General features: G+C 50.5%; 1 protein-coding gene across 1 annotated transcript in view; it reads right to left on the minus strand.

Annotated features, from left to right (window-relative positions):
* The window catches only part of MMP17 (matrix metallopeptidase 17), a 51,190-nt gene that overhangs the window by 14,322 nt on the left and 24,380 nt on the right, over nucleotides 1–12,488 (minus strand). Inside the window, exons 2-3 of the mRNA XM_065851914.2 lie at nucleotides 4,850–4,982; nucleotides 2,974–3,100 (exon numbers count right to left, since the gene is read on the minus strand). Coding sequence (XP_065707986.1) covers nucleotides 2,974–3,100; nucleotides 4,850–4,982 — 260 coding nt within the window. The remainder of the gene's footprint in view (nucleotides 1–2,973; nucleotides 3,101–4,849; nucleotides 4,983–12,488) is intronic.

Consider the following 12,488-nt stretch of genomic DNA (forward strand, 5'->3'; position numbering starts at 1 on the left):
CTCTGAGTTGACCCACATTTTATTAACATGCTGCAGGTGTAAGTGAAAAATCCCCCATCCTTTATTCATTACCACCATTAGTTTTCAAGAGAATCCCATCAGGGTTTTTCAATTCAGCATCGGATTTGATTGCCGGAGCTCTGCTAATTGTTTTCAATGAGATTAGGAGAAGACTATAATGCTGATAGGATGTTCATCAGGGATGCGTTACCCAGTTCTGCTGAAAAGGAGACACATTTCTAACATCATATAGATGCATGCAGGACTAAATAAGCTTCCTCCCACCTTAATTATTATTATTAGTTGTAGTAAATGGTTCTTAGGCACCCAGTGAAAAGCAGAGCTCCTTCTTGGGTGTCAATCCCCCCCAAGACTCCCCTTACAGAGCTCCAATCTCAGGAAAAAGCCCAATGTGGGTAATTGGAGAGAAACCTCTCTGCTCCAGACAGAGGTGGCGATGGGGCCAGGGCTGCCCTGAGCCCCCCTGCTCGTCCCAGCCCTAAGAGATTTGGGGTCCAAGATGGTTAATAAGCACAGGCCAGAGAGGGCTTGATCTGCCTCTGTTTGCTATCGAGGGGCACCCACACCAATGGGTATTTTGATTTCTGGGTTCCTTTTTGGGTTTTGTCTCCAAAAGACAAAAGTGGAAGAGCATTAGTGACGTACGAGAAATCAATCGCTGGTTAATGAAAGCGCTCCTTCACCTTCTGCAGCCCCGAAACCACAGAGAAATAAAATAAATGCTGATAACTACTAAACACAGCAGGCTAAGGATCACCTGATAAACCCAAATTGATTTTTCTGGGAGAGGGAGAAGAGGAGACAGTGGAAGAGGCGGCTGCTCGCTGCCATGGCACAGGGTCACCCCGCCGGCCACGGCCCCCACGGCACGATGGCCCCCGCGGCACGATGGCCCCCGCGGCACGATGGCCCCCGCGGCACGATGGCCCCGGTCCGGCGCTACCCTGGCACTGCTGCCAGACCCCAGCACGACACGAGGAAAGCGGGGGGCTGTTTGCACCCTCCGTCACCCTAAGCGCCCCCCGCGGTGGGACACCACCGGTTAGAGGAGGAAAGCACGAAGGTCAGGTCTGTTGTGGGGAGGGGAGCGTGGCACGGGGGTTACTCCAGTTTCAGCCCCTCCAGGCCTGTGTCCATCCACACGGAGACGCTGCGGGGTGTCAGAGCTCCGCTGTGGGGCTCAGGACGCCCGCAGCGCTGGCAGGCGGTGACAACAGAACCTGCGCTCCCTGCCGCCCGCGTCTGCTCCAGCCCCGGCGCCCCGCGGCCCAGCACCGCCGCTCGACGACTGCAGCTTTGATGAAGCGGCACCGGGGACTCATCCTTAACGAAAGATGGATGTAAGTCAGCTCAGTTCTGCACCAGGTTGAGATTTCAGCAAGGAAAAAAAAGCCTGGGAAATTTAGAAAGCTGGGATTTGGCAGCTTCCCCTGCCCTGGGAGCTGAAAGCTGGCAGAGGGGCCACAGCAAGGAACCAGTGAGGGGCCAGGAAGAGACGTATGCCAGCTGCGAGCTCTCCTGTAGGGCACAGCCAGAAGCCATAAAGCAAAATTAACAAAAGAAAAACCAGGTTCCAAACGTGAGGGGGAACTCGCTGCGGGCAGCTCCCGGCGCCGAGGCCAGCAGAGGGCATCCCAAATCTGTCCCTCTGCCTCCCCATCCGCTCACTGAGCTGCCTCCTACCTCTGTACAGCGCAGAAGAAGTAATTTAAAAAATATCCCATGAAAAGAAGATTTATATGCTACAATATCCGGGAAACTTCCCATGAAGATGAGGCACAGGGTGTCTGATGCTGCACTGGGATGCTTTGATGCTGCACTGGGATGCTCTGATGCTGCACTGGGATGCTCGGAGGCTGCACTGGGATGCTCGGAGGCTGCACCATGGACTGTGCAGCCTGTTCTCTGTTGTTCCCCGACCCCTCCAGTCCCGCTGTCTTGTGGTACTAAAGGGTACAAAGAAGAAACCTGAACAACTTGCATGCCTTTAAAATCTTGTTTGCCAAACGCTCCCTTCCCCATTAGAGCAGATATCTATCCCAAGACCATCCTTTTGTACAGCTTTGCTTACCTGTTTATTCCAGCCTCGCAATTGTTCAGGTTTTTCTTTGATTTTTAAATGCATGGCATACCAGTATTTGTTTTTATTTATATATTTTTTTAAAATCTTTAATCAACGTGTAAAAGGTAAGCGTGTAAAACTTTATGACTCTATTGGCAGATTTTCATGGCAGTTTCAAAAAAGCTGTTTTAATCTCAAGTGTTGGATGTAAATAATACGTTGGAGTTCCTATAATGCTGTAGCCTTCTGTTGGCTTATACAACCACCAGTTATAAAACACAGCCCTTTCTTGAACAAGCGCCAAGATTTTGGAAAGGATCAAAGAATAAAAAGCAGAAATGAGTTTGTCGGGAGATGGAATTTTTATATCATACATATATAAATGTCTCAGACCTAAACCAATCTTTATGGCAATCTTTGCTGCAGTATCGCCGTTTATTCCTCTTGCCCATGAGGATGGGGCTGGAGGACGGGGGACAGGCTGAGCTTTCATACCATGGGTCACTCCTCTACAAGAAGCCATCCATTAGCCAAAATTGTTTCTTCCTGAAGCTGAATTATGTCTATCTTTTCTGAAAACAAGGTCTCAGGGGATGTGCTGGAACACGGACCAAATCCCTGCTAAGGCCACAGTTTCAACACACGCTAACAGCAACAGCCAAGCTGAGATTTGTTGCTGCAGTGGGAGGTGGGTTCATTTTAGGGGCTATGTCAAAATCAAATAAAAGCTTATTAGTAAGATCTCTGCACAGCATCCACATGTGTTTTCAGGATAGCGTGAACATCTCGTGGTCCTCTCTTCAGCGGCTGTTGGAGGAACAATTGCTGTAGTGCCAGCTTTTCGAGGGAGAAAATGGAGCCCATTTGAACAGGGGAGGAACAATTCCTACCTCCAAGATAAGTTCCTTTTGCTCCACTTGGTGAGAGCCTGAGCGAATCGCTTCCTCCTGGCGTCTGCGGCGCCGAGGTCGGGCAGGGAGCAGCGAGGGGTCTTCATCAGCTCCAGCGTGGCTTCGTCTGGGGTTCGAAAATATAATAGAGATCAGGGAATAGCGGGTTAAGAAACCCCAGAGGGAACAGGGAGAAGGGGAGCGAGCGGCTGCGCCTATGAACACGTTGAAGCGTCTCACGTGGTGACACCCACGGGATGCTGAGCCCCCCCGTGCCATGGTGGCACCGCCACGAGCAGCAGCTCCTGCTGACAGCCCTTCCTTCCAAGCGGGGCTGCCAGGACACCGGGGGACACGACACCCCCGGCCGGGGGAAGGTGCCAGCTCTGCTCTTAGTGTCAATGGGCAGTTCTATCAGTTTCAGGAGAAAATGCAGGAGGTTACCTCTTGTGTGACACTACAGGTCCCCAAAACCTGTGTGGAAAACCACCTGTGGCCAGCTTTGATTACATTTTAACACAGATTTTTAATTATTCTGTTTTACTCTTTCTTACCAGTTTTCCCATTATTCCCCTGGCAAAGCAGAGAGACATTCACATGTAAATAAACTGTATCTCTGTTCAGCTAGGAGCTCATTTGGAGAATGTTCATATTACTGCTTGATTTTTCAAACTGACTGAAAGCTTAAAGCCCCTATTCTCACCCACTGAAAGGCAGACGAGTTGTTTGCTCACCCATTTCCCATGCTGGCTTTACCTCTCCACCTAAACACTTTATTTTCAGGCACAAACCTGTATCTGTGACCTGCCCTGGGCAGCCCCCCATGCTTGTTTCAAACATGCCCTCCAAAAATGCAGATGCATTTAAAATGCTGCCCTTGTTCCTGGGCCTCCTGCAGCTCGTGACAAGGTGGAAGAGAAATAATTGCACGTGCTGGATTAAGAGCGGAGAGGGAAGGTCCCAGCGATGGGATGCAGGCAGCGGCAGCTCCGGGGCCAGGGGAAGGCAGCCAGGGCCAGCATGGACACACAGCAGCTGGATAATTAGCAGCTTCTTGCTAATTCTGTCCAGAGCAGGGGAAGCAAGATGGCCACGTGGCAAGAGGTCACAGCCACACATCGGGGAGGGAGGAGAGCACACAACGCTGGCTTTCTCCTGCCCTCAACGAGGACATTGAGAGGAATGACTTCAGCCACACTCAGGAATTTGTGTCACTTTGGCCTGGCCTTGGACTGTTCCCTCGCAGCCAGATGTGGCTGCCACATCAGGCAGAAGCCACCCAGCGCCCTGTGCCATGGGTGACCAGGGGTGCCCGGAGCTGCTGGGCTCAGCGAGGCCAAGGAGACCCTCGCCAACTCCACAGGCACCTCCTGGCTCTATGTGTCACAGCAGGAGCCACCAGTGCTGGGGGGGACATGACACCATCTTCCTCCTTCCCTCGCCCCAGCGGTAAAGAAGCCAGAATATCTACATATACCATTTGGGAAGCTTCATCAGGATTTTTCTTCAGCTCAGTGTGATGCTGCAATTCGGCTTTGAACAGGACAACCTATCAGCCTTAGTTTCTCTGTCTTTTTCTTTTTTTGAGCCCACCAAGAGCTATTTTAAGCACAGTGGGAACCCCAAGGGTGTGTGGGTCTGGTGAAATAATTGCTTGCCTCAGGTTCTTGAAAGCACAATGCAACAAAGCACCTGAGCCATGTAATTACTCTTACAGCTGCAAACTGGGCTGTATGTTACACCTGGGTGAGCTTTTGCTTTTCCTGGAGATGATGCTACTCCAGAACTCGGCACCAACTCCCCTCTCCTCCCCAGACCTGCAAGGGGCCATCCCTGCATCCCTTTGCACCGGGAGGAAGGCTCATGGACCACTGACCTAGGACCCCTGTGGCCTCGAGCCCCCCGAAGCGCTGCATGGCAGTGATGGCCTTGGTGAGCTCCTCCTGCGTCTGCAGTTGTCCTGTGATGGGGTCAGGGGGAGGCAGGTACCCAAACCTCGTCAGCCAGTCCTGTGGAGCAAGGAAGAAGAGGGATGAGAAAAGGAAAGGAAGCTGAAACCTCAGTCACCTGCAGCCACGACTGGGCCAACTGATTTATTTAAGAAGAGAAATAAATGGTTTTTCTCTTCATGCCTCCATCTCCAGCATTTTCATGTGCCCTGATGTAACCATTTCCCCACCAAAGCATCTCAAGCCAGGTGTGGGTATCTCCACCCTCAGCGGGAACCCGTGGAACAGCCGCATGTCCCTCTGCCAAAGCCTGAGCGAGCACGGCCACGTGCCAGCAATTGCCCTGCCACGGGCGCCTCAATAAACCCAACACCAACATAGGACAGGAATTTGCCTCTTGAAGGACAGTACATTTGGAAGATCTTTCTCTTCCTCTTTTCAGCCTGAAACTGATAGAAAATAAAAAAATGCCATAAATCTCCTTCTTACAACTGCTTTTTAAATGTCTGGTGAATTATCTCTCTAAATCCTTTCTTACCTTCTCTCTCGCTCCCCTCCCTTGCCTTGGCAGCAGGATCAGCAAAGAATAATAATACCACATGCAGGGAATGCCATAAACACCTAAATTCTATTTTCTTTATCTGTATCAAGGAAACATTGATCTATTGAGCCTCTTGAAGACGGATATTGATCTAGGCTTCTACCGCGGTCAATACGCCACAAATTTATTGTAGTCAGATTAGTGCCAAAAGTCAGTACCTGCTTATTGCTACAGTCTGAATGTCTCGTAGCTCGGTGCCCCTGCAGCAGCCACCTCAGACACCACGGCATCCCCAGCCCCTCTCCGGCAAACCCAATTAAACAGTTTCACACCTACAGAGCTGTACGACGCTCTCCCCACGCACGGTGTTGCTCTCCATCGGGGTGCATGGTCTCCTCTGCCAGGTTTATCACTGGCAACTCATTTCCAACCCCACTCTTCTTCACGGTTGCCTTATTTTAGCAAGACTGTGTGCTATTATAGCCAGAGAAAGCAGCTTATCTGGCCACTTCTTGTTGCCTAATGCAGCTCCATCAGCCACCGCCTGGCTGGGAGCACGTTAGGACCATCACAGCCTTCCCTCCAGCGGGCTGAGGCCAGGCCGAGCACTCTCTCCTGTCCTCCCTGCTCCTGTTCGTCCCTTTGCATAGCAAACACACTTGTGACAGAAATTAGAGACACAATTCGCCCCTGATTGTTCCTGAGAAATCGGCTGTGACACGGAGCTCGGCAGCCAGCCCATCAATTGCTGAGGGTGGTGGGGTTTAATTCGCTTTGTTCCCCAGCCATGGAGACAGCATAATTTATCCTCTAACAATGGTGGAGCCGATGCTGCACCAGAGATGTACATAAGTCAGCTTTGCTCAAGTCCTCCTGGAGATGGAGAGGGCAGCAAAAGGCTGAGGAAAGCAAAGTCACCATAAGCCCAGCAACGTCCTGCTGATCCGCTCTTTCTTAACCCAAAGGGACAGAAAAGGTACAAACACAAGTGGACACCCCAGAGCAAGCGAGGGGCTCCCTAAAGGGAAGATGGAAGGAACAGGCACACAAAGTCCTTCACCTGATCTACCTTGCAAGCACTGATTGTCCTGAATGGGCTTTCTCATCTAGACCATCGTGTTCATCATCTCCCGCTCAGGTTCTCCATCATTGTATAGACCTCTGCGATATCACTCTCATCTCTTTTCCAGTGTATGGGCTCTGCCTTGTTTCCTCTCTCCTTGGAAGCAAAGCTGATCCATAATATTGAACTTTCACATTCCACCTTTACTGTGGCAGAAAATTTCATTAGGGAAAACGCAGCTGGATCTGAAGATGAGAAAGACCAGCAGGAGTTGTCTGGCTCGTTATCTGCACGCCCTGTGAAAGCTTTGCAGACATTTCCTTGTCCTTAATTCAGACAAAGGCAAAACCCGTAAACTTCCAAAAATGAAAAATACAAAATATTTTCCACTGAGATAACCTCAACACATTCCCCTCTTATTTCCACTTTTTAATAAAAAAGCTTTTTCCCCCCAACTCTCACTAGCTTAAAATGTTTAAATGGTGTTTTGAGCCAAATGCTAAAATTCGTTGAACGTATTTCTTGCCCGAGTTGGCACGATACAAACTTTTCCTTAAAAACGCGCTGCACTAAATTAAATGACCCAATCCCACGAGAAGATTCGGCTTCAGTAACTCCTTGTTTTAAAAAGGAAAAAAAAGACTGCTTCATCAAAAAATTCAGACTGAGCCAATACCTGCCCAGGTGTCAGCTCCGAGATGAGCTGGGGACCAGCGTGGCCACGCTACGTAACTCATGTCATGGCCTGGGGTACACAACGTGGGGCTCCCAGCTCAGCTTGTGTGGGAATCACCTCATCGTGCCTCTGGCCCCCAGTTCCTCATCCATCGAGCCCTCGCAATGGGCTTCCCTGCTCTCCCGTCCACCGCCCAGTCCGCTGGCACTGGGAGCTCCGTCCCCAGCCCAACAGGAGCGGCCCCCAAGCAGAGTTTCCCTTGGACAAGGGCCGTGTTGGTGATTCAGCAGCGTTGCTCCTCCGTGGAGCCACTCCACGCGTGTCTTTGGAGACAGATCGCTCTGGTCGCCGGCTAGAAATCAGCTGTGTTATTTTCTCTTGTCTGGGTGCTCGTCCCGCTGTGGCAGAGTGCAATGGGGAAAAAGCCTTGAAAAAAATATAAGCTGACTCTAATACTGCAGAACTCTTTTGCACGTAGTGTTCTTTTCTTTTGGAGAAGGCACAGAGTTAGGAAAAACACTAATGAAGTCCTCTCCGCCCCCGCAGACAAATCCTGCTTCAACTTGGGACTGTTTTAATTACTCCTTGAGCCCCCTGAATGGAACACGAGGGGCTGGGGTCTCCAGGGACTGGTGACGACCCAGAGCACAGCACTGGCTCCAGCACTGGGGAAGCCTCTGCTATCACTTATGCAGAGCTAATTTTCAGCTGAAAATGGCAATTTCGTTTCTTTCATCTATCCGCTTCCTTTGTATCAATACCCTTTTGTCCTAGAACCTACTTACCTGCTTCATTTTAAAATAGATGTAGATAGCGTCCCTCTTTTATGGAAGATTTATGAGCTCTGTAGGTTTGCTTTTACAAATATTAATATTATATAAGCTTATGGGCTTATTCAACTGCCACAGGCAAAAAAAGTCTCAGTCAGCAAGTTTTCTTCCTGATGATTTCTTTTTAAGGGTTGTAGGTTGGCATTTACAAGACGACAAACTCATTGAGGATAACAAGGAGAGGATAAACAGGATAAACAGCAAAACAGAAATCAGGATAAGCAGAAAAAACTCTACCCAAGCCAGTTCCACGCTTCTGCCTGCTCTCGTGTTATTATAACGACCATGTTTCTAAAGCTTAACCCCCAAAATTTAGGGTCCTTATTTTTTCTTGGTGTTGCATCAACATATAGGAAACCCAAACAAAACAGCCCGAATCCTGTGGAATTTCCGATACTCCCTTTGCTCAGGGACGCTGTTTTACCCCACACATCACCACGTGCAGAGAAAAGCAGAGATTTAGCCCCAGCCGCTGGCTCCTGTGCAGATGGAGAGGATGCTGCTACACCCCAAGTTCTAAACTCTGAACGGCCCCTTTCCTGCTGGAAGCCCCTTTGTACCGTAGGTGCAGCCGCGCTTTGCGCACACCAGGGAAGAAAATCCAGATACGCTATTCAACAAATTTAATGACCCAGATTACTAAAATAAAGCTACAACACATACATCCGGAACTAATTTCCAACTCACACTTCACTTTATCTCTGCAGCCACCGTTAAACAGGGTGGAAGCTTTAAAAATATAAAATTAAATTAAAAAGAATCACCATCACCACAAGCCAGATTAAAGGGAAGTTGCTTTTGGCTGTTTGAGTTTTTCTTCCAAGTTTTCGAAGGTTTATAGTATTCAGATTTTTACAGTCATTTTCCTGAGATCAAACAGCCCCAGGAACACCACCCATTAATTAGAGCAACACATATGGTGCCGCAATCCTCCGAGGAGCGCGCTCCTGCGATCTAACAGCCTTTGGGCCACGCAAACCCCGTCATCTTCCAAAGGTTGCCCCGCACCTCTCTGACGAGCTATCGCACGCACGTACTCAGCCGATTAGTTCATTAGGAGAAAAACCTGCAGTCTGGATTAGAACCAGGTTTAGTTGCTGCCACTGCTGAGCGGCAGGGCTGGTTTCATCAGCTCACGCCGGAGGAGTCGCTGGAATCCAAACAGCAGTTTAATTCCAGCAAACGCCGTGCACAGAACCCAGGGTAGAAGTTAATGCAGCTGCTAATGTCTCCTATCCCTCCCTGTTACTTCAAACGTTCAATTAGGTTAACAGCAGCAGCATTGCAAAAGGCCACAACCTACAAGTCCTGAAGACCACGGGTGCCTTGGCAAGGGACACATCTCACCAGCTGGTGGCATTGGACCTGGGACACCCAGGTCATGAAGGACCCCGCAGAGAGAGCGCCTCGTGTCCCAGCCAGCGGCCGGGTGCCAGCTTGGCTGCCTGCAGGACTCGTTGGACGTGATCAGGTCTTGGCTGTAGCCCCAAACGCTCGTTTGCCGGGCTCTGATCGCCGTACGGCTCCCCCGGGCGCTGGGGGTGACGTCCTCCACCGGGTGGGCTGGACACGGAAGGCTGGCGTGATTTGAAAGCAAACTTCAGCCCCTCTGCGGTAGATGTTACACAGAGTGTGAGCATCTCTTTGGTCGGATGGGTACTGAGAGCCTTCCAGAAACACAGAGTTAATCAAGAGATGGTGTGGAAGCAGAAGGAAATTCTCTGCAGACTGCAGAAACAGCCTCCTCAACCTCTTTGAACTGAAGATCAAAGAAACAATTCCCACCCCTAGAAGGCAGGCAGAACAGTGCAGTGCAGAACAATGTTTACTACAGCTGCTTTAGATTTATTTTCAAAGTAAGAAAAACAAAAAAAACCCATATAAACAAGGTACAGATTATTCTGTATTTTCAACGTAAATGTGTATTTTTCTTGGTGGAGATTTAATACACCAGGGAGGCCTAAAATCACTGGAGGTTTTTCAGCACATCCTGAAAATTTCCACTCGAAGGCAATGAACGATGCAATAAATTTGTGTGTAATTGAGACTTCACATGACCATCAAAAAGCAGTTTCAATGGGAGTAGTTTCTTGGTTTTAAATCAGCCCTAGTTTTGCATAATGCTGCCTGTCCCGCTGAAGCATCCCTTTCCATCAATGAGTTATTAAGGAAAGAAAAGAAGAAAGCCCTGGCACGTAATCATCTGTTGAACCACGATGGGAAGTTAGGTAAATGACTGAATTTTTTAATCTTGCTGCAAAAATAGCTCTAAATCACATAGCTCGTTGCTTAATGTGGTTTATGAAAATAGCCCTGCTCCTTTTGTGGGGTGCAGGGGAGGCTGTTGTGGGGGTGCAGGGCTCTCCCTGTCACTGTGTCACGGTGACGATGCCACTGGCCGAATTCCTGTGCTGAACAGCAAACTTGGGACTTGGACTTTCCCAGAATATTCCCAGCCCTGCTCCCTGCAAAGAAAGTGCCAACATTCACATTAAAAATAAAAATGTAATGAGTTCTTGTCCTCTGGTGGGCACGGAGGCAAATAACATCACCGGGAGGATCTAAACAACCCCAATACTCTATTTCATTGAGAAGCACAGTAAGTAATTACCATTGCAACATATGGCACATAAACACCCACCGCAGAGTTTGGATGTGCTTTAAAAATCTACTTGAGAGCATCTGTGCTGCTGGTACCTGGGCTGTGTCTGTGTGATGGAGCACAGGGGCTCTTGGGTTAATTCACAGGCCCGCTCAGGCTCCATTTACCCAGGATGAACCAGGGTACGGCCTCGACCGGTGACTCCAGGTAGGATGGGCAGTGGCCAGGCAGGGCGGAGGAAAAAGCCCAATTCAGAGATGGATCAACTTGAAACCATGAGACCTGCTACCCACCGCTCTGAAAGCAGCGTTCGAAGCTCTCACAAAACCCCAGGCAGATGCTTCTGATGCCAGCTCCCCTCTGTGCTAGACCCCAGCAGCCAGAGCGCACCCAGAGCCGGGACCATGTCCCCAGCACACCTCCTCCCACCAGCAGCACCACTGATGTGCTCTGAGCACACCAGAGCCGGGACCACATCCCCAGCACACCTCCTCCCACCAGCAGCACCCCTGATGTGCTCTGAGCACACCAGAGCCGGGACCACATCCCCAGCACACCTCCTCCCACCAGCATCACCGCTGATGTGCTCTGAGCACACCAGAGCCGGGACCACATCCCCAGCACACCTCCTCCCACCAGCATCACCGCTGATGTGCTCTGAGCACACCAGAGCCGGGACCACATCCCCAGCACACCTCCTCCCACCAGCATCACCGCTGATGTGCTCTGAGCACACCAGAGCCGGGACCACATCCCCAGCACACCTCCTCCCACCAGCATCACCGCTGATGTGCTCTGAGCACACCAGAGCCGGGACCACATCCCCAGCACACCTCCTCCCACCAGCAGCACCCCTGATGTGCTCTGAGCACACCAGAGCCGGGACCACATCCCCAGCACACCTCCTCCCACCAGCAGCACCACTGATGTGTTCTCACCACACCTGCAGGTGAGACTGGACCATATCTAACCTCAGATCTGGTGTGACACAGTTAAATGTCACCAGATATAGTTCTTACAGCATTTGTAGGCCCAGGAGAACTCTCCTCTCCGTGTACCCAGCCACTGTCCACACGTAGCCAGGGAGGAGGTTTCCCTGCTCAACATAGAGCAATAAATCACAGTTAGAAGTTGCCTCATCCCTGAAATCACATCCTTTCTGGTTGAGAAGGATCAAAGCCAAGACACTGTGAATTCAGGGTTTTCTGGGCACAGGACATGGGAACGTCCGTGGTTTCCTGGATGATTTTGCACAAGACTCAGCAGCATCTGAAGCAGCCAGGGGGCTGCTGTGAGCAGAGCCAGCTGGACAGTGCTCCTCAGGAAACATCTGGAGATGGACAGAGCGAACAAAGGGACCTCCACCCTCCCCTCCCTGCACTCCACCTCATCTCACCCCCAGAGCAGGGGGGTGGCAGCGGGGACAGCTGCTGTCCCCTGCCCACGGGGAATCCTGGATCAGGAGGCTCCCTTGTCCACTGTGGGAGCTGGGACGCTCAGGGCTCTGCAGGATGGGCTCTCTGGGGCTTTGGTTCATCTCAGCACACAGATGTTCAGATATTTCATTAGAATCTCCAAGCCTCCCGTGTATCCGATGTGGGGCTGTTGACATCACCCAAGCAGACTGCGCAGAGAACTTCCAAGCGCTCCTGTCCTCCAGCTGGACCGGGACCAAGATGAGCAAGAAAATGATGAATTCTTCTAGAAGAACAAATTGCTCCTTACCAAAGTGCAAACACGCAGCAAGGCTCTCCTAGGGGATGACTTTAGAGGTCCTTATTTCACTCAACGAGCTTGTCCGTCTCATTGGACCCAAGCTGTGTTTGCTCATGGTACGTAGGGAAAGTCAATGAC

The sequence above is a fragment of the Patagioenas fasciata genome, chromosome 17 (assembly GCF_037038585.1).
Source record: "Patagioenas fasciata isolate bPatFas1 chromosome 17, bPatFas1.hap1, whole genome shotgun sequence".
NCBI classification, from domain to species: domain Eukaryota; kingdom Metazoa; phylum Chordata; class Aves; order Columbiformes; family Columbidae; genus Patagioenas; species Patagioenas fasciata.